This window comes from Hyla sarda, chromosome 9, assembly GCF_029499605.1.
Source record: "Hyla sarda isolate aHylSar1 chromosome 9, aHylSar1.hap1, whole genome shotgun sequence".
In the NCBI taxonomy this organism is placed as follows: Eukaryota; Metazoa; Chordata; class Amphibia; order Anura; family Hylidae; genus Hyla; species Hyla sarda.
In genome coordinates this window covers 84,763,886-84,787,108 of record NC_079197.1, presented here as the reverse complement: position 1 = coordinate 84,787,108, position 23,223 = coordinate 84,763,886, and the positions used below count along the sequence as shown (strand labels likewise).

At 41.6% G+C, this 23,223-nt stretch overlaps 1 protein-coding gene across 1 annotated transcript; it reads left to right on the top strand.

The window, feature by feature from the left end:
* Positions 1 to 283: 283 nt before the first annotated feature.
* LOC130290549 (cysteine-rich hydrophobic domain-containing protein 2-like) lies at positions 284 to 21,376 on the top strand. Its single transcript, XM_056538333.1, has 6 exons — positions 284 to 477; positions 11,156 to 11,210; positions 18,024 to 18,179; positions 18,416 to 18,472; positions 18,551 to 18,610; positions 20,551 to 21,376. The coding sequence occupies exons 1-6, from the start codon at positions 302 to 304 to the stop codon at positions 20,599 to 20,601; spliced, it is 555 nt and encodes a 184-aa protein (XP_056394308.1). The 5' UTR covers positions 284 to 301; the 3' UTR covers positions 20,602 to 21,376.
* Positions 21,377 to 23,223: the final 1,847 nt, after the last annotated feature.

Sequence of the window (23,223 nt, the reverse complement as noted above, 5' to 3'; positions counted from 1 at the left end):
GTGAGATAGAAGAACTGTACAGTCAGCAGCTCTCCTCACCTGTCATGTCCTGGGGCCGCTGTGTGGGGTGCTGAGGGGCCTGAAAGGTTCACTTTAAGACATCTTAAAGGTAACTATTGGAATTCTGAAAATCAGAATTAAAATTCCCCAAAATGTTATTGTGTGTAAATAAACGACGCTGTAACCATAACACAATACCGACCAGCCGCAGCTCCCCTCCATGTGACCCGGACCCGCCCCCTTGGCCGGCTAGGGTCACGTGATGCCGCCGCACTCCCCCGCTCCGTGTTGTGGTGACGTCATGAGCGTCTTGCTACCCAACATGGCGGACTTTGATACCATATACGAGTTAGATGAAGAAGAGGAGGAGGAGAGCGAGGACCGGGAAACGGGCACCGGCCGGGTGGTGGACGAGGAGTACCTGGTTAGATACGCGCCGGATCCTGTGGTGGTGAGGGGAGCCGGACACATTACCGTGTAAGAGACGGAGGTTTGATGTGTGGAGCAGGCCTGTGTGTAAACACTGCCACAGACAGAGCGATACCGCACACGTTCTGTTCGGAATCCCTATCTGTTGTATGGAGAGGGGGTAATGTTGGTGTAAGGAGACATACCGCTCTTTGCCATTACCTAGGACACCTATGTCATAGCCTTTCCCATCATGCCACTCTACAGCAGGGGTAAAACTACAATTCCCATCATGCCTTAACACCAACCAATCACAGCTCCGCTTTTATTTTACCACAGCTATATGAAAAAGGAAGAATTTCTCTGATTGGCTAACAGAATCTTTCCATAAAACACTGGGATTGGACTCTCCTATGTCGTTTAATGTACAAATTGTGTCCTATAGAAACCAATGCAGGTTTTGTTTCATGCAGAGCTCTTTAAAAACGAAAGCTGTGATTGGTTACAATAGGCAACAAGGAGAGTTTCTTCATTTTAGACACATTGGGGGAGATTTATCTAAACCCGTCTAGAGGAAAAGTTGCTGAGTTGCCCATAGCAACCAATCAGATTGTTTCTTTCATTTCTGAAAAATCAATGAATGAATCTGATTGGTTTCTATGGGCAACTCAGCATCTTTTTCTCTGGACAGGTTTTGATAAATCTCCCCCTTTGTGTTCCCCCTTTGTGTTTGACACAGTGCTTGCTGTACAACAGTGTTTACCAACCATTGTGCCTCCAGCTGTTGCCAAATTACAACTCCCAGCACGTAGTAGCAGGATTGTCCTGGCGACTATCAGCCTTGGGGAACCAGCATTAACTCTTTAAAATCTAAAATGTAAATAAAATGAATCCTGGCTGCGGTTTCCCGATCAGCTGAGATCGGGGAGGGCTCGGTACCTGCCTCCTCGTCGCCTGATCTGCGCTCGAGTTGGCCATGACAGGCTGGAACAATAGAGCACCAATAACACTGATCAATGCTGCTTTATGGAACAGCAGTGGACAGTATATGCATTCAGAAGAGTAATAGTCCCCTATGGGGATTCAAAAATAAAAAATAAATAAAGGTTAACAAATGTGAATTAACCCCTTCCCTAATAAGTTTCCCTAATAATCGCCCCCCTTCTCCTATTGAAAAAAATAATGTAAACAAGCGTTAATGTCCGAACTATAAGAATATTAGGTTAATTAAAGGGGTACTCCACCCCTAGACATCTTATCCCCTATCCAAAGGATGGGGGATAAGATGTCTGATCGTGGGGGTCCTGCCGCTGGGGACTCCCGCAATATAGCATGCGGCACCCACCTGTGGGTGCCGCATGCTATATTGCGGGGGTCCCCAGCGGCAGGACCCCCGCGATCAGACATCTTATCCCCCTTTCCTTTGGATAGGGGATAAGATGTCTAGGGGTGGAGTACCCCGTTAAACTACACAGTCAACGCCATATACATATTTTTGTTCATAACCTAAAATAATTTTTAAAAACTGATCAAAAAGACCTTTTAAAACAAAAATGATAAATCCTACATATCAAGACATTGAGAAATGAGCCCTCACACATCCCTGTATACATAAAAAGAGAGAAAGTTATGGCGATCAGAAGAGACCATTTTAAACATACTAATTTTCATACAAAATCATCATTTTTTCAAAAGAAATAAAACAAAATGAAAGCAATATATATTTCGATATCGTAAGTCGGCATTGTAATTGTACAGAATAAAGATAAAGTATAATTTTTACGGTAAAGTGCACTGTGTGGAAACGGAAGTCCCCAAAATGGTAGGGGTGGTTGTGGGGGGTTTTCATATCATTACAAAGTAAAATTTGTGGTGCAAAAAAAAAAAAAATATATATATATAATATATATATATACGATCCCTCATGGGTCTGTAGGTGGAAAATTAAAAGTGTTTGTGTTTTTAAATGGTGAGGAGGAAAAAACAAAAGTGCAAAAATGAAAAGACCCGTAGTCCATAGTCCAACTGTTATTTAAAGGGGTACTCCGGTGGAAAACATTTATTTATTTTTTCTAAATCAACTGCTGCCAGAAAGTTAAACAGATTTGTAAATTACTTCTATTAAAAAAAATCTTGACCCTACTAGTACTTTTTAGCAGCTGTATGCTACAGAGGAATTTTTTTTTTTTTTTATTCTTTTTTTTTTTTGTGTGTGTCTTGTCCACAGTGCTCTCTGCTGACACCTGATGCCCGTATCAGGAACTGTGCCAAGCAGGAGAAAATCCCCATAGCAAACCTATGCTGCTCTGGACAGTTCCTGACCTGGACAGAAGTGTCAGCAGAGAGCACTGTGGACAACACAAAAAAGAAATTAAAAAAGAAACGAATTTCCTCGGTAGCATACAGCTGCTAATAAGTTCTGAAAGGATCCAGATTTTTAAATGGAAGTAATTTACAGATCTGTTTAACTTTCTGGCACCAGTTTTAGAAGGAAAAAAAAAATTCCAATGGAGTACCCCTTTTAAACATCCATACATTTGGTATCATTATGGTGATACAAACCTATAGACATAAATTACCTTTATTTTAGTCGAAGTTGACAGTATCAGACGGTCCGGGGACGTACCCTATTGATAAGGGGGCTGGTAACTGTCAATTTCGTGAATGAATATAAAAGAACACCACAATGTAGAATTCAGAAAGATGATGATCGAGTGTTTCGTGCTAGACACACTAAGGCTAACATGGCTAACATGCTAAGGCTATGTTCACATCATCATTCTAGAGCTGCCGTACAGACTGTCACAATGGACACCAACGCATCCCTACAGGTACAATTAACTTTGGGGTCCGTCGGGTTTCTGTTTGATGCCTCCTGACCTGCAGTCATTTTTTCTATGCTAAAGTCCTGTCGTTTTAACAGAATGATCAAACGGAGTTTCCTAACAGAGGCCTTAGACATAGAAAAAATGACCACAGTGCTCTTAAGGGTAGGTTCCCACTGTACTGTGAACCTTATCAGTGTGAATGGGTCTTCCATGAGACCTGTTCACACTAAGCAAATTTCAGCAGACAATTATGCCGCCGAAATCATTCCGTGCTAAGAATGAACATGCTATGCCCAGCTCTACATAACCGTCCATGGTGATGGCGCAGGGCTGCGCGGTCCTACTGCCAAAGTGTTTCGGCAGCTGCTGCCAGGCTGAATCTCCGCGGTCGGAGATTCAGCTTCAATTGTCCAGTGTGAACGCACCCTTACAGTGCCAGAGCCCCTTGTTTCTGATGCGCAGACACCCATTGATCACACATTGATGGCTGTCTGCTTCTATTTCCAGAGAGCCTATAATATCTATATATATCATGAATTGCACAGGTCTTCAGTGATGCTTTTTATTATAGCTCAGATCTGCATTTACAATTCTGCTGATTATTTTTTAACTTGTCACCTTCCTAAAAGGCTTGTCTGATCTGTACTGCAGTACCCTCTGCCACCCTGTGTATTCCCAGAATGCTGAGAGACTCTCTGATCTAGGATGGGCATGACTGGAATATAAGGCAGCTGTAACTTGCCTTCTGTATACAAACACTTTTGACATACCCCAAAGTCTCTAAACCCATGTTGCCTTTAACCCCTTAAGGACTCAGCCCATTTTGGCCTTAATGGACATCTGCAGTGCTGGGCAAAAAAACTTTTTTTTACCTCATTTAATAGGTCTTTGAAAGACCTTTCCAACGATGTCTCCCCCATCAAAATTGGCCCAGTCTTTCTCCCGTTATCAGCACACGAATTACGGAGGAGAAGTGAAAATAAAACTACATCTCCCATCATGCCTTGTGCTTACTTCCTGTAAGCTGCTGCCCTCCCTCCCCCTGTTCTATCCCCCCCGAGCAAATTATTATATTGTAACGCCCACATCTCCCTCCCCTATGCATACACCCTCCCCTTCTGCTCATCTCCCCCTCCCCATGCTGCTCCTGTCCAGTGATGAAGCAGCTGCCTCCGTGCTCACTGTAGTGTGGGCACTGGAGAGTGGAGAGTGAAAGTAAAAATGGTAAAAACATAATTGTTTGTCTATAAAACTGTCCTGATAGGGGTCCCTCCATCTTTTTCACAACTACAACTCCAAGCATGCCCAGTTATTTTATATGCTGTTCGGGCATGCTGGGAATTCCAGTGGTGCCTCCAGCTGTTGCAAGACTACAAATCCCAGCATGCCCTGTCAGCTTTCTGCTGTTTGAGTGTATAAAGGAGTTGTAGTTCACCAACACCTCTATTGTATCTCTGTAGTCTCCTGGGTGTTGTAGTTCACCAACACCTCTATTGTATCAGGAGTCTCCTGGGAGTTGTAGTTCACCAACACCTCAATTGTATCTCTGTAGTCTCCTGGGAGTTGTAGTTCACCAACACCTCTATTGTATCTCTGTAGTCTCCTGGGAGTTGTAGTTCACCAACACCTCTATTGTATCTCTGTAGTCTCCTGGGAGTTGTAGTTCACCAACACCTCTATTGTATCTCTGTAGTCTCCTGGGAGTTGTAGTTCACCAACACCTCTATTGTATCTCTGTAGTCTCCTGGGAGTTGTAGTTCACCAACACCTCAATTGTATCTCTGTAGTCTCCTGGGAGTTGTAGTTCACCAACACCTCTATTGTATCTCTGTAGTCTCCTGGGAGTTGTAGTTCACCAACACCTCTATTGTATCTCTGTAGTCTCCTGGGGGTTGTAGTTCACCAACACCTCTATTGTATCAGGAGACTCCTGGGAGTTGTAGTTCACCAACACCTCTATTGTATCTCTGTAGTCTCCTGGGTGTTGTAGTTCACCAACACCTCTACTGTATCAGTAGTCTCCTGGGGGTTGTAGTTCACCAACACCTCTATTGTATCTCTGTAGTCTCCTGGGGGTTGTAGTTCACCAACACCTCTATTGTATCTCTGTAGTCTCCTGGGAGTTGTAGTTCACCAACACCTCTATTGTATCTCTGTAGTCTCCTGGGAGTTGTAGTTCACCAACACCTATATTGTACCTCTGTAGTCTCCTGGGAGTTGTAGTTCACCAACACCTCTATTGTATCTCTGTAGTCTCCTGGGAGTTGTAGTTCATACACCAGTGTTTCCCAACCAGGGTGCCTCCAGATGTTGCAAAACTACTACTCCCAGCATTCCCTGGTTGGGAAACACTGGCAAACACACACACATAACAGGGTCTACAACTCCCAGCATGGGTCATTCAGTAGTCCCCCTCCCCCCCTCTCACACACAGAATCAGTATGATATTTATTCCCTGTAGTCTATACACCACCAGCCCGTGCAGTGTAATATGTCTCCTTCACACACACGTCCTCCCCTCCCTGCTCTGTGGTTTGCTCTGTGTTTCCCCCATGAAAACTTGAATCCTCCCGGTGATAAGTGAGGTCCTGTGTAGACAGAGCAGGGGAGGGGGGAGGAGCTGTGGACGTCCTCATTCTCCCCCTGCTTGAATCTTACAGATAGGGGCGTTTCTGAGGATGAGCCTATGGCTGCCTCAGAAAGCACCCGCTCATGCATATGCATAAGAGGGAGGAGCTGACAGAGGCTAGGGGGAGCACAAACACTGCTGGGAGGAAGAGATCTCCGTCCCCAAGATGGCGGCTGCAATGTAATGAATAGGGGACGGACGCAGGACTACTGGGCTATGCTGGCAACTCTAATATCTCAGAAACGGCTGCATATAGGTAAATAGGACTAATTGACTGAATTGTATAACTTTTGTTTGGGGAACATTTGGGCAGGGATTTTTGACCACTACAGTTGTCCTTTAAGGACTCAGACAATTAAATTTTTACGTTTTCATTTTTTCCTCCTCGCCTTCTAAAAATCATAACTCTTTTATATTTTCATCCACAGACTAGTATGATGGCTTGTTTTTTGCGCGACCAGTTGTCCTTTGTAATGACATCACTCATTATATCATAAAATGTATGGCGCAACCAAAAATCACTATTTTTGTGGGGAAATTAAAACGAAAAACGCAATTTTGCTAATTTTGAAAGGTTTCGTTTTCACGCCGTACAATTTATGGTAAAAATGACGTGTTCTTTATTCTGAGGGTCAATACGATTAAAATGATACCCATTATTACATACTTTTCTATTATTGTTGTGCTTAAAAAGAATCACAAACTTTTTAACCAAATTAGTACGTTTATAATCCCTTTATTTTGATGACCTCTAACTTTTTTATTTTTCCGTATAAGCGGCGGTATGGGGGCTCATTTTTTGCGCCATGATCTGTACTTTTTTTTTATACTACATTTGCATATGAAAAACTTTTAATACATTTTTTATAATTTTTTTTTTAATAAAATGCATTACAAAAGTAGGAATTTTGGACTTTTTTTTCGTTCACGCCGTTCACCGTACGGGATCATTAACATTTTATTTTAATAGTTCAGACATTTCCGCACGCGGCGATACCAAATATGTCTATAAAAAAAAAAATTACGCTTTTTGGGGGTAAAATAGGAAAAAACGGACATTTTAATTTTTTATTGGGGGAAGGGATTTTTCACTTTTTTTTTTACTTTTACATTTTTTTACATTTTTTTTTTTACACTTGAATAGTCCCCATAGGGGACTATTCATAGCAATACCATGATTGCTAATACTGATCTGTTCTATGTATAGGACATAGAACAGATCAGTATTATTGGTCATCTCCTGCTCTGGTCTGCTCGATCACAGACCAGAGCAGGAGACGCCGGGAGCCGCACGGAGGAAGGAGAGGGGACCTCCGTGCGGCGTTCTGAATGATCGGATCCCCGCAGCAGCGCTGCGGGCGATCCGATCATTCATTCAAATCGCAAACTGCCGCAGATGCCGGGATCTGTATTGATCCCGGCACCTGAGGGGTTAATGGCGGACGCCCGCGAGATCGCGGGCGTCGGCCATTGCCGGCGGGTCCCTGGCTGCGATCAGCAGCCGGGATCAGCCGCGCATGACACGGGCATCGCTCCGATGCCCGCGGTTATGCATAGGATGTAAATGTACGTCCTGGTACGTTAAGTACCACCTCACCAGGACGTACATTTACGTCCTGCGTCCTTAAGGGGTTAAAGGGGTACTCCAGTGAAAACCTTTTTTCTTTTAAATCAACTGGTGGCAGAACGTTAAACATATTGGTAAATTACTTCTATTAAAAAATCTTAATCCTTCCAGTACTTATCAGCTGCTGAATACTACAGAGGAAATTATTTTATTTTTGGAACACGGCTCTTTGCTGACATCTCTGTCCATTTTAGGAATTGTCCAGAACAGCATTTGTTTGCTATGGGGATTTTCTCCTACTCTGGACAGTTCTTAAAATGGACAGAGATGTCAGCAGAGAGCACTGTGCTCGTGATGTCAGCAGAGAGCTCTGTGTTCCAAAAATAAAAGATTTTCTTCTGTAGTATTCTGCAGCTAATAAGTAGTGGAAGGATTAAGATTTTTTTAATAGAAGTAATTTACACATCTGTTTAACTTTCTGGCACCAGTTGATAGCAGTCAGGGACCCATCCATAATGGCGGACATCCTCGATTGCGCGGATGTCTGCCATTAACCACTCAGATGCCGTGATCAATACAGATCACGGCATCTGCAGCATCGCGGTACTTTGAATGGATGATCGGATCATCCAGCATGGCAGCCGGAGGTCCCCTCACCTGGCTCCGGCCGTCTCCCGGGGTCTTCTGCTCTGGTCTGTGATCGAGCAGATCAGAGCAGAAGATGACCGATAATACTGAATAGTGCTATGTCCTATACATAGCACTGAACAGTATTAGCAATCGAATGATTGCTATAAATAGTCCCCTATGGGGACTATAAAGTATAAAAGTAAAAAAAAAAAATGTGAAAAACCCCCTCCCCAAATAAAAACGTAAATTGTCCCATTTTCCCTATTTCGCCCCCACAAAGTGTTAAAAAATAAATAAAAAATTATATATTTTATATACATATTTGGTATCGCCGCGTGCGTAAATATCCCAACTATTAAAATAAAATGTTAATGATACCGTACGGTGAACGGCATGAACGTAAAAAAATAAAGTTCAAAATAGCTGCTTTTTTATAACATTTTACACCCACAAAAGTTTATAAAAAAAAAAAAATTTTATATAAGCAAATATGGTATCAATAAAAAGTACAGATCACGGTGCAAAAAATGAGCCCTCATACCGCTGCTTATACAAAAAAATGAAAGTTATAGGTCTTCAAAATAGGGGGATGTTAAACAGTTTGCGATTTTTTTTTTTTTTTTTTTTTTTTTTTTTTTTAGCACAACAGTAATAGAAAAGTATGTTATCATGGGTATCATTTTAATCGTATTGACCCAAAGAATAAATAACACGTCATTTTTACCGTAAATTATACGGCGTGAAAACGAAACCTTTCAAAATTGCGGTTTTCTTTTTTATTTCCCCACACAATTAGTATTTTTTTGGTTGCGCCATACATTTTATGGTAAAGTGAGTGATGGCATTACAAAGGACAACTGGTCGCGCAAAAAACAAGCCCTCATACTAGTCTGTGGATGAAAATATAAAACAGTTATGATTTTATGAAGGCGAGGAGGAAAAAAACGAAAACGTAAAAAATTCCTTAAAGGGGTACTCCGGTGAAAACCTTTTTTCTTTTAAATCAACTGGCTCCAGAAAGTTAAACAGATTTGTAAATTAGCGTATAGATGAGTAGTTCGGCACTGCTGGCTTCTGTACCTGAAGGCGGGTGGACACTAAGTCGCTGTAGCGGAATGAGGATACGGTGGTGCTCGGACTCACGTAGAATATAACATCAGTGCATGAGAAAACAAAGAAAAGTCGTCACTCACCGGATTTCCAATTCAGCAGATTTTATTGCACATTTCTCACAGCCGTAGTACAATTCTCGGGGAGATGACGAATGGTACAAGGGGGGGTACCACAGAGAGGCTGCCTCTCTGTGGTACCCCCCTTGTACCATCCGTCGTCTCCCCCGAGAATTGGAAATCCGGTAAGTGGCGACTTTTCTTTTTCTCATGCACAGATTTGTAAATTACTTCTATTAAAAAATCTTAATCCTTCCTGTACTTTTTAGCTGCTGAATACTACAGAGGAAATTCTTTTTGGAATGCTCTCTGATGACATCATGAGCACAGTGCTCTCTGCTGACGTTATTATAATAATAATAATAATAATAAGTCTTTATATATTTATTGTTTTCCTTAGTGGGATTTGAACCCAAGTCCCCAGCACTGCAAGGCAGCAGTGCTAACCACTGAGCCACCATGCTGCCCTTAGTATACATCTGCTCTGCATGGTTGCTAAAATGGACAGAGATGTCAGCAGAGAGCACTGTGCTCGTGATGTCATCAGTGTTCCAAAAAGAAAGGAATTTCCTCTGTAGCATTCAGCAGCTAATAAGTACTGGAAGGATTAAGATTTTTTTAATAGAAGTAATTTACAAATATGTTTAACTTTCTGCCACCAGTTGATTTAAAAGAAAAAAAGGTTTTCACTGGAGTACCCCTTTAAGGCCCAAATGGGCTGAGTCCTTAAGGGGTTAAGCAGTGGAGATCCAATGACCTCTACTGGGTTTCCATTACAGTATAACTCAGTGGTGTCCAAACTGCGGCCCTCCAGATGTTTCAAATCTACAACTCCCAGCATGCCCGGACAGCCGTTGGCTGTCCGGGCATGCTGGAAGTTGTAGTTTTGCTAAATCTGGAGGTCCGCAGGTTGGACACCACTGGTATAACTGAACAGCATAGCCATGAGCTAACTAGTAGATTAAATAGGAAACAATCCAGTTGCCACTACTAATGGTCAGATGTGTCTATTGTGTAGACATTAGGGAAGATTTATCAAAACCTGTGTTGAGGAAGAGTGGCGCGGTTGCCCATAGCAACCAATTAGATTGCTTTCATTTTTAAAAAGACCTCAGAAAAATTAGACTCAATCTAGTTGCTATGGGCAACTGCAACTCCTCTTGCTCTACACGTTTTGATAAATCTCCCCCTTTTTGTCTGATCACAAAGTCATTGATAATGGAACACACAGAAGGAGGTAAATGCACTATGGCCAGGTATTTTATTGCTAGATTGCATTAAAGGGGTTCTCTACTGGAAAAAAAAATGTTTTAAATCAACTGGTGCCAGAAAGGTAAACAAATTTGTAAATTACTTCTATTAAAAAAATCTTAATCCTTCCAGTACTTATTAGCTGATGAATACTACAGAGGAAATTCTTTTCTTTTTGGAACACAGAGCTCTCTGCTGAATCATGACCACAGTGCTCTCTGCTGACATCTCTGTCCATTTTAAGAACTGTCCAGAGTAGGAGAAAATCCCCATAGCAAACATATGCTGCTCTGGACAGTTCCTAAACTGAGCAGAGATGTCAGCAGAGAGCACTGTGGTCATGTCAGCAGACAGCACTGTGTTCCAAAAAGAAAATAATTTCCTCTGTAGTATTCAGCAGCTAATAAGTACTGGAAGGATTAAGTTTTTTTAATAGAAGTAATTTACAAATCTGTTTAACTTTCTGGCAACAGTTGATTAAAAAAAAAATAAAAAAAAATTCCCACCGGAGTACCCCTTTAATCTTATCAGTACGTATTAGCAGCTGTATACTACAGAGGAAATGTATTTTCTTTTTGGATTTCTTTTCTGTCACGACCACAGTGGAATAACTGATGTATATGACAAGTTTTAACTGGTCAAAACTTGTATCTTTTTTTTTTTTTTCCTGTAGATTTGGTTTAAGCAACAAGTTTGATGCAGAATTCCCCTCTATCTTAACAGGAAAGGTAAGTGTTCATTATAAATGGTTGTATCATTTGTGCAGTGGAGTTGATAGGTTCAATATATTGTGAATGAACAAAAGTTTATCAGCTCCGCTTTCTAACATTTCTTTCCTCTAGGATTAAGATGACCCTTTACATAGTAAATCATAGTTAAAGTATCAAAATGAATAATTCAGGCAAAGAGTGCCTGTGCTTACAGTCTCATGAGACAGGGCAATAGTGCTTGTTTTGTACAATGGTCCAACTAGCTTTTATGGAAACGGTAGTAAATACTAGGGATGTCCCAATACTAGTATCGGTATCGGGGCCGATACTACCCATTTACATGGTATCGGGGACTCTTTTAATGTCCCCGATACCATGTCCGATACCTGCTGCCGCTCCGCTGCCCCGTTCTCCTGTCCTCCCGTCCGCTTCATAGTCTTCCATGGAGGAGCATGTGACACAACGTCACTCCGCCTCCTCCCCTGCGCCCAGCGTAACGCTACGGAGGAAGCGGAGTGACGTATATGTCGCATGTTCCTGCATAGGACGCCATGATGCGGACCGGGAGGACGGAAGAACGGGGCAGTGGAGCGGTAGCACCCGACAGAGGACAGCCGCAGGTGAGCTGTGTGCTGCTGCTAATGTCTAAAGGGGGGCCCTGATGCTGCTAATGTCTAAAGGGGGGCCCTGATGCTGCTAATGTCTAAAGGGGGGCCCTGATGCTGCTAATGTCTAAAGGGGGGCCCTGATGCTGCTAATGTCTAAAGGGGGGCCCTGATGCTGCTAATGTCTAAAGGGGGGCCCTGATGCTGCTAATGTCTAAACAGGGGGGGCTGTTGTCTACAGGGGAGCTGTTGTCTACAGGGGGGGGCCTGCAGTCGGGGGGGGGGGGGGGTGCTGCTGCTAATGTCTGTAAGGGGCTACTACCTACTATTAAAGACAATATTACAGCAGAGTCACCTGCACTAACTTGAATATATAAGTAGATAGGTCAGGTGACCCGGTTTCTACCGCTACTCACCATGTGGTCATCGGTCTCGCTACCAATGCAAATTCCCTGTTGTGCCCAATGGAGAAGAGAGAAATCGTGGCTCATAGTACAGCAGCCGCCTCCATTGTACACAACAAGGACCCACATATCATTCAGTAAACAGCGCCAGAAACCGGGTCACCCTGCTGTCAGATTCCCTTTAAAATAGAAGTACTCGTACTTGGTATCGGCGAGTACTAGAATTAAAGTATCGGTACTTGTACTCGGTCTTAAAAAAATGGTATCGGGACATCCCTAGTTAATACCCAATACCTGTCTAAGTGAGCCTCCACTTACATTGATGTGATCTGAGGTGATACAAGGTGCCCAACCCCAAGTGCAGTTGTGCACCTAGGTTGGAGTGGAGGACCTGCACCTATGGATCACAATGTGGTTTCACTACTGTAGTAGATGTAAACAATGACATCAGCTAACCCTCAAAACTGATGTAAAATTGAGACATTAGCCAGTATATCCTTATATGAAGGACACACTTGAGCCCGCACACCAACGCCAAGGTTTCTCAAATGGTTTCTCAAAAAGTGAGCCTCCCAATTTTCCAACAGCATCATCTGAGAAGGATCAGACATGGTGAGTTTTAGCTGCTTAATACTTTCATTTTCCCTGAATAAAAACTTTCTTTCATTTCCCCATTGAAAAAAATTGTCCCGGCTGAGGGATCAGGACAAATAGTGGTCGGCTATAATGAATATCTTGCACAGTGCTGCTCGTAATGTGTCACATTCTTAGAAGTCTGAGTCAGTTACCCCGCCAGTATCTGTACAGATATGAAATGCCATAGGCTGTGTTCCAGGGGGGGAAATACACACTTGAAATACATAGCAGAAATGAGGGTAAATGAGGATTTGCCTTAAATGTCTTGGATAAGCCCCGGGGCTTGATATGATACACTTTTATAATAAATATAACGTCCTTTGTTCCTGCAAATTATTATTGTGCCCTAGGCAGTGGAGGGAAGCGCCTAAACTCAGTGTGAAAAGCAGCACCTATTCCCATTGATGATACATTCTAAAAGACTCAGTATAACCTTGCTTTTGGCTGCTAGGAGAGTGAGGGATTATGTTGAATGAAGGGATCAGATTCTAAAGGATAATCACAGATAAAGGGGAGAGGGTAATGGAGAAGAGCTCCCTAAAACACTGTTCAGAATTAACATGGTTGACTGGGTACCATGTTCCATCTACAGGTGCAGTTCAAGAAAAGTCTTTGAGAAGTGGATGTCAAGTTTGGATCATCATCTAAGTTAGTCTTCGAGAGGAGATTTGTAGTGGAATATAACTTATCCCCTATCCTAAGGGGATAAGTTATAGATTGTGGGGGGCCCAACCTCTGGGGCCCCTAGCGATCTCCAGTAGAGATTCATGGAGGAGCGTGTCTGCCACTGCTTCCTGCTAGGGACGGCACGGTACTTCCTGCAGACTGCCGCGGCCCCATACAGGAGATCACTAGGGGCCCCAGAGATTAAACCACTCTTGATCTATAACTTATCCTCTCTCCCAAGTTTATTCCACAACTTTTATATTGTATTCTGTGGTAAATGGGAAACCAGTGTAGTGACACAGGTAGGGTAAGGGCAGAAGGATGAGCCTGACCACTGCATTCAGGGTAGATTTGAGAGTTTAGGAATGGCAACGATCGAAGAGATAGTTGTGAACTAAAAATTGTTCCGCCAGTAATGTAATGTTAGTGCCATTTATTGCTGCATTTTAGGGTCATTTTAATGTAATTTATAACTGCAACAGCCCATCATGGTTTTCCTTAGGGGCAGGTTATAAATTGAAATCATTGACCATTGGTTTTGCTCGGAAATGTGACCTTTAGCATCGTTTATATTATTTCACATAGACTACAATGCAGAGAAATGGTTGGATCGGTCTCCTGCGGATTAAGGGTATGTTCACACTACGTAATTCCTGTGGAATTCCGAGAACGGAATTACGTGCTGTGAACCTAAACATCAGTGTGAAAGGGTTTCCGCGAGACCCGTTCACACTGCAGAATTTCAGCGGCGGACAGCTCCGCCGCTTAAATTGTTCGGCGCAAAGAAAGAACATTTTTTGCGCGGAAGTCCGCAAACACTGCATAGCCGTCAATGGTGACGGCGCAGTGCTGCGCGGTCCTACAGCCGAAGTATTGCCAGAATGGAATCTCCACTCGTGGAATTATGCGAGCAGAGATTCCGTTCATAATCCGTAGTGTCAACATACCCTAAAGCGCATATCTCACGATCGCAGCAGATTTGTGCCATTAAGAATGCGTGACTTGCGCAAGGCTTTCGTGATCAGGATGGAAATTTACTGGAAATCCCGTGCTAATTTATGGGACCTATGGTCAATCCGTATCCTAAATCACTTAAGCCACGCACAAGTCTTGAGCTCTTAAGTTGGCCTGAATTTAAACACGTATCGTGCCGCTGGAGCCATCGGTGGATGTACATTTGAAATTCTTTGCTTTATAATTTGTTTGCTTTTAGGTTTCTGAAACCAGTTGGTTAGCCTCCGCTTATATCTCAGTATGTAAATGTGTTTGATATGAAGGTTTTCATAGGGATATGATATGGGACAGGAAAGCATCCATAATGTGCTTTTGGCATATGCCAGGCCAGCGTGTAGTGTCATTATTATTGTAATTTTTTATTTTATTTACTGCACCTCAAACATAGAAAAAAAAACAAATTACTACATATCCATATGTTAAAGGGGTACTCCGGTGAAAACCTTTTTTCTTTTAAATCAACTGGTGGCAGAAAGTTCAACATATTTGTAAATTACTTCTATTAAAAAAAATCTTAATCCTTCCAGTACTTATTAGCTGCTGAATGCTACAGAGGAAATTCCTTTCTTTTTGGAACACTGATGACATCACGAGCACAGTGCTCTCTGCTGACATCTCTGTCCATTTTAGCAACCATGCAGAGCAGATGTATGCTGAGGGCAGTATTGTGGCTCAGTGGTTAGCACTGCTGCCTTGCAGTGCTGGGGACTTGGGTTTAAATCCCACTAAGGACAACAATAAATAAAGCATTATAATTATTATTATAATAACGTCAGCAGAGAGAAGTGTGCTCGTGATGTCATCAGAGAGCATTCCCAAAAGAAAAGAATTTCCTCTGTAGTATTCAGCAGCTAATAAGTGAAGGAAGGATTAAGATTTTTTTTAATAGAAGTAATTTACAAATATGTTTAACTTTCTGCCACCAGTTGATTTAAAAGAAAAAAGGTTTTCACCGGAGTACCCCTTTAAGGTATTGTGAGTAAATAGGGGAGGTCCCCAACAAGACAACCTTTAGTCAGTGCATCATTGGGTACCTTTTTAACAAAAAGATTGTCTTCTGTCAACAATGATTACTGTCATAATAAAACACTAGAATAAACTGAAGTTTGAATTGTTAAGCCAGTGTTTCCCAAACAGGGAGCCACCAGCTGTTGCAAAACTACAACACCCAGCATGCCCGGACAGCCAAAGGCTGTCCGGACATGCTGGGTGTTGTAGTTTTGCAATAGCTGGAGGATCCCTATTTGAGGACCACTGTTATGCGTTGATCTAACTCTGCTCTTCTTGGTAAGTGTTTTGATCACTACAGCCCAGCAATACCCCTGCACTTGCCTCCTGATCCATCCTGTACAGAGGAACACAGGATATATTGTTTTCCCTTACAGAGACCACAGCTTGTGTAGGAAGTTTTCCATTGCTCCATTCCTTTTAGAGAAGAGCTACTTTGCATGCCTATACAGAGCTCTACCTGCAAATGTTTGGCTTCATAGCCTGTACATCCTTAAGGTGACATGGAAGCGAGTGCTTGGGCCTTAGGGGAAGACACAGCAGTTTCCTGTTCTAATGCCTTCAACAATAACGCATTGTATGGATAGAGATAAGCTTGCCGTTCAGAAGTCATAAAAAGTTTCCCTGGTGTTGTCAGCTAAGATGCAGGTGATTGATAGGGTCATAATAGCCACTCTTGGCTTTTTTGAGGCCATCTTAAGCCTGCTGGGTTTTGGTTAGTTTTCTCTTGTTTGTTGCCCTGGTTGTATCCTGCCATAAAATGTTATGGCCCCCTTAAAAAAAAAAAAAAAAACGCCTCAAGGAAATAATGCTGCTTTTCATTGTAGACAAGTACATCCAAAATGAAACCTCTTATCTTCTTCTTCTTAAAATGTAGAAACCTTAAACTCCCCTACTCCTCTTTGAACAGACCCTCTTTTTTTTCACCCAGTGTTTTGTTTGCAGAGATTTGGTTTTCTAAGGCCGGGTTTACACGGCGTAAAATGTGCGGAATGTCCACTAGGAAAACACTCCGCACAGACATTCCGCACATTTGAATAATCTGACGGGTGCTAGAATTGCTCATAAATGCATAGTCTTAGACAGCAGTGTATTTCCAAGAGAAATCGGCAAAAGAATAGACAAGTATATTTGTGGACATCGGGATTGGAAATTTTGTGCAGCAGAATCCCATTGAAATCAACTGGACTCTGCTGCAGTGGAATGTCTTTGCGGAATAGTCCGGCTGGATTCCACACGGACATTCCACCATGTGGACATACCCTAAAGGTTTCCATAGATATGATGATTTACTCCCAGTTGGCAGGCGTGAGCTGTAAACTATTTACTACATCCATGTCACCAAACTGGTTATTTATAATGTATATAATACCATTATATGTATATTTTTAATATACATTGGTTAAAAAATGTGTTTATTTTTTGGTGAAAAAAAGGCGGTCCCTGCAGCTACTGCCTGTGTCTCTGTGAGGAGACCAAATACAGGAAGTGAGGGTAGGACAAGCAGGGCTCTGTGCAGGGTCCTGAATTGTCAATAATCCTTCTGTGTGAGCCGGAGGCATGTCACAGAGCCTCGGTGCACAGAGTCCTGCTTGTCCTCAGTGCACATAATTTTGACATAACAGGTTTTTTCCATGCATATTTCTTTTGTTCTTTAAAGGGGTACTCCGACTGAAAACTTTTTTATATATATTTTTTTTTTCTTTAGATCAACTGGTGCCGGAAAGTTAGTTTTTTGAATTACTTCTATTAAAAAATCTTAATCCTTCCAGTACTTATTAGCTGCTGAATACTGCAGAGGAACTTCTTTTCTTTTTGGAACACAGAGCTCTCTGCTGACATCACAAGCACAGTGCTCTCTGCTGACATCTATGTCCATTTTAGGAACTGTCCAGAACAGCATATGTTTGCTATGGGGATTTTCTCCTACTGTGGACTGTTCTTAAAATAGACAGAGATGTCAGGAGAGAGCTCTGTGTTCTAAAAAAAGAATTTCCTCTGTAGTATTCAGCAGCTAATAAGTACTAGAAGGATAGAAGGATTTTTTTTTTTTTTAATAAAAGTAATTTACAAATCTGTTTAACTTTCTGGCACCAGTTGATAAAAAAAAAAAAAAAAAAAAAAAAAAAGCTCCACCAGAGTACCCCTTTAACATAATATTTACAAATGGTTAGATATACCAAATATGGATATTTTCAAAGTTTTTGTTTGACATACAGAAGAACTACCATGGACCCAAATTAGGGAGATTTATCAAAACCTGCCCAGAGAAAAAGTTGTTCAGTTGCCTGTAGCAACCAATCAGATTGCTTCTTTTATTTAGCAGAGGCCTTTTCAAAAATGAAATCAGCGATCTGATTGGTTGCTATGGGCAACTAAGCAGCTTTCCTCTGGACAGGTTTTGATAAATCTCCCCCGTGTGTGTGTGTGTGTGTGTGTGTGTTTTATTTTTTTTAAATATGAAATTTACCTGGTTACACACTGGTGTTTTTCTGCAGGTCGCCCCTGAAGAGTTTAAAATCACAATGGGACGCTTGAATACATGCTTAAGGAAGAATCTCCCTCTCAATGTGAAGTGGCTGCTATGTGGCTGTATTTGCTGCTGTTGTACATTAGGCTTAAGTTTGTGGCCTGTTATATGCCTGAACAAAAGGGTGAGTAATAAACACTTAGAGACGGTGGAGGTTACAGTGGTTGCACACCATTCAGTTGTATGAGATGAAATGTGCCATGCCTTTTAGTTAATAAGCATTTTATTAGTTGTAGAATGTAGCTTATGATTTGTGGTTAAGAACTTAAAGAAGTTAAAGATGTAGCAATGCATCTGACACAAGTCACATCATTTCTTTTTTACTTATTTTTTATAATCAGTTTGTCGTTGTTTTGCTAGACAAGAAGATCTATTTACAAATTGTTGGATTGGGAGAACAACCGGTTATACCACAAAGTAAGTGATCAATGTGAAATGCAAAATACAGTTGAAACCAGTTCCAATGTTGTGATTTAACTTATTTTTCTCTCTTAGCTCGGTTTGCACTGGAAACTGAGCCGAAGGAAATGTGAATCAAACAATATGATGGAATATGTGAGTATTATATTATTAGCCAGTAGAAATAGATAGTCGCCTTCATGTCATCTATTAAAAGTTTAAACACAAAGGCCCAGATTTATCAAACGGCCTGAAACCAAAGCTGTATAAATTTGCCTGTGTTTTTTGTTTTGGGCAGATTGAAAAATTTGGGACATTGAACTCTGGAGTACCTCCAAAACTGGGACTTTATGTACCTTAGAGGTGGTCTTAAACCTGTGTTTGGCCGACGGTTATCTTTCTTATTTTCTCCTATACACATGAACTTATGCGTTAAGAATGAAGGGGTGGTTCATGCTAAAGCATGAATGGGGTGGTTCATGGTATAGCATGAAGGGGTGGTTCTTGGTAAAGAATGAAGGGGGTGGTTCTTGGTAAAGAATGAAGGGGGTGGTTCTTGGTAAAGAATGAAGGGGGTGGTTCTTGGTAAAGAATGAAGGGGGTGGTTCTTGGTAAAGAATGAAGGGGGTGGTTCTTGGTAAAGAATGAAGGGGGTGGTTCTTGGTAAAGAATGAAGGGGGTGGTTCTTGGTAAAGAATGAAGGGGGTGGTTCTTGGTAAAGAATGAAGGGGGTGGTTCTTGGTAAAGAATGAAGGGGGTGGTTCTTGGTAAAGAATGAAGGGGGTGGTTCTTGGTAAAGAATGAAGGGGGGGGTTCTTGGTAAAGAATGAAGGGGGTGGTTCTTGGTAAAGAATGAAGGGGGGGGGGTTCTTGGTAAAGAATGAAGGGGGTGGTTCTTGGTGAAGAATGAAGGGGGTGGTTCTTGGTGAAGAATGAAGGGGGTGGTTCACGGTGAAGAATGAAGGGGGTGGTTCACGGTGATGAATGAAGGGGGTGGTTCACGGTGATGAATGAAGGGGGTGGTTCACGGTAAGCCACTGTCAGATCCCTAGTGATGGCTTGCTGCTTCAATTTCTTCAAGGACAAATAAATTGGGTATTAGAAGTTATCCTTTAAGGAATCCAGAGGCCACCTAAAACATTAGATGGTTAGCCAATCACACAGAAATGTGCAGGGGCTGAGTTTGGGGGGGGGGGGGGAGGGGGGAGGGTTCTGGAGCTTGCCACTGTGTTTTTTGGCATCTTTAGCCTTGTGTTCAAATTGACCTCAGTGATCAGGCTCAGTAGGAACCTAGTGCATGTTAAGATCTGTTTCCTTACAGCAAGAATAGAATAAAAAGGCCCAGATCAATGTTTCCCAACCAGCACGCCACCGGCTGTTGCAAAACTACAACTCCCCGCATGCCCGGACAGTTGAAGCATGCTGGGAGTTGTAGTTTTGCAACAGCTGGAGGCGCCCTGGTTGGGAAACACTGGCCCAGATAATTGCCGTGCAGCTCTCTCTGTATCTCATTTAACCTGCTGCTTTTAAAGACATGAAATAAAGATTGGACAGTTTAATTTCACAAGTGGGAAGCGCCACTACTATTTTTTTTTATCTTTTAGAGAATACAAATACATGAATATTGCTGGTTTATGGATTTCTGTCTCTGCATCCAAACTAAGCTGTGTTTTTTTTTTTTTTTTTTGTAGTATTTACTAGACAAATATCTTCCAGTGTATTATCTAACTTTTGGTTTGCTAGGCAGAACCTAGCAGACATATATCAGGTATTTCTAGAAGTGCAAAAGTTATAACGTTTGGCCAGGCAGCTGTATCATTCCCCTTTCATCATTCGGGAGCTTCATAATTACATTATACCATTGCTTCATTCAATAAAAATGACTAGAAAGTGTAGGAAAATCTAATGTCTATGGCCAGTGTAACCTGCTGTTGATGAATGTTAATGTCCCAATACTCAGGAGCTCCCGTTAGAAAGTGGTCACTAGAGCTTAAAAAGGCATGGTTATATAAAGTGTTTACATTGTCAAAGTTCTTTTCATATTCCCTATTTTGTAGACATATTTGTTGATGTAAACTTTTTTTTTTTTTTTTCAGGTCATATTAATAGAATTCTTACCAAAGTATCCAATTTTTCGACCGGACTGAAGAGAGCTTGTCCCCACTTCATTTCATGTTTTTGTTACTTGTCATTCCTACCCTTAGTGCCTTTTAGATGGTTTTGGAAAGATAAGGTATACTGTACATCTGTTGTGTTTTACAAACACAAAAAGGAGGTCTTTTGTATAGCTGTATGGTAACCTAATAGAGTGGTATTTTTATTATGTGTAGAGAAGAAGAAAATTTGCACACTTCATTTTTTTATGTTAAGGGAAGCTTTCTGTGTTGCACTTCATTTTACCCCGTACAGTGAAAACGTGTCAAGCAGCTTGTGTCACTGTAGCCACCTCACACTGGCGGGGGTTGCATATATGTGTGTTTACATACTATGTATATATGTTTATACACATCCCTGTATATAGTTAAAATTAGGGGTGTACATTAGTGCTGCTTTGAATCTAGCTTGTTGCCTTACCGTTCCTACATATTGTTTTTACTAGTACTTACCTAGCCAATTGTGTCAGCTCATTTCCTTTACAAAACTGCTGCAAGATGGAACCATTTTTTTTCTATTATAAATAACACCGTTTATTCTAATTGGTCATTCAGCATAACGAACTCAAACTTGCAGTCATAAATTTCAAGTATCTGTTAAAGGTTTAGGCTCCATGCATTTTGGGATGAATCTATCTATACAAGCTATAATTTCCTATATTCAAAGTGATTTATAGTGTCAAAATGAAGTATAGATATATATACTGCAAGCCGCAGAAGATTATTTAACCAAAAACTGTAAATATTGCCTTTTTTTTTATTTTTTTTTTAGAACTACAAGTATTATACCTATGTTTACAGAATGTATTATAGCTGTTACAATATTGCCAATGATCCTGTATCAGTAAGACATGTACATACAGGCTAGTTTAATTGTATCAACCGTTTCTCAGTTATTTTGACACAAACCATGTTTTTTATTGCTTTGTGCTGTTAGACTCTCTTCTGTAGAAGTTAACAATCTATTTTTTGATAAAGCCATATCAAATGGTTGTAGCAAGTAAGGATCCAGCTGACATGCACTTTTGACTTCTCTTGTACCCTGTAACTGTCTTATAATAACCTACCTTGAATGTCTTAGCTAAAGAAAGCAGCAGTAATAGCTGAATACATCTGGTGACTTTCTTAGGCACCTCAATACCCTGTTTCAGTGCTTGGAACACACACAAACGGCAATGTATTTCCATGCAGATTCCGCAGTAGGAATAGACATGTGGCAGATATTTCAAAAATCAATGGGGCTCTGCTGCAGTAGAATGTGCGAAAGAATTCTGCATGGTAATTTCATTGTGTAAACATAGTCTTAGGCTGTATTTACACACACAGGATCAACAATTGCAGATCTGCAGTTGTGAATTTTACAAATCTGTCAAAAAATGCATGAGAATGACTTTGAAGAATCTGCAGTTATGCATCCGCAATTGCAAATTTTACAACTCTGCAATTGCAGAAAAATCTGCAGCAAAAATATGAACATACATATTCAATACAACATAGGACATCGTTCAAACGGTGTAAAATTTGCAGAAGGTTCTGCTAGAGCTAGGACGGCTCAGAAATGCGCTGGCAATGCATTTCCATGTGGATTCAGATGAAAGAATTGACGTGTTTTCTTTCGTCGGAGGCTGCAATTGAAAATTCCGCCATGTGCACAGTGCTGCAGAGACCCATTGAAAGCGATGGTATTCTGCTGCAACGGAATTTCAGAGCGGAATTTTTCAGGCAGATTCTAATTCGGAAATTCTGTTGTGTGAACATACCATACCCTTTCTAATATTAAGAATCATTTTCATGCATTGGTTAAGATTTGTTTCTTCAGCATGTGCATGGATTTCTGCAGGCCCCCATTCAGATAGTAGGGACAGTTGCATAGTTTTTGGTAACACGTGTGAATTCACTCTCTCTCTAAGGCTGGTTTCACACAAGTATAATATCTACGCGTTTTTGTGCCAGTATTCTAGTTGCAAATTCTAGCCTGACCACATTTTTGATGACCCAACCTCACTAGAGCTTCACAAGCCTATTCTAGGCATGCCTTTGCTGTAAATCAAGGCAGCTGTATACAGTACTTACAATAAGCAGCTTTGTAATCCCATCCAGACAGTGGGAGAGGTGGAGTCTGCTGTGCTCTGAAGCCACACAGACTGTCTCTCCATGTCACTGTATTGACTTACACACAGGACTTCACCTGCCTGTGGCGGTTCTGTGTACTTCTCCTGTACTGTCAATCCACTGTGTGCCTATTCTATATGACTAAAAGGAGAGAAAAGAAGTAGTAAAGCTCTCACCCATTCTGAATGCAAGAAGGCACTTTTATTCCATATTTTCAAGTGAAGCACAATGCAGGGAGGAGAGGAAAGAAACTGCACTCCGATGAGCTCGTGGGTGACGTTCCCGTTTTGCGGGCATTCCCGCTTGGTCATGCCCCTAAAGGGACGTGACCACGCGGGAGTCCCTGCGAAACAGGACCATCCAGAAGTGTGCCCCTGGGACGCAAACTCACGGTGTCACATCAGCACATCACCTCAAGGCCCGGTCAACATACCACCCAGCATGCAGTGCCGGGACAGTTTTTCTACTTCAACCTCTATTCTATATGACAGTTGCACTTTAAAG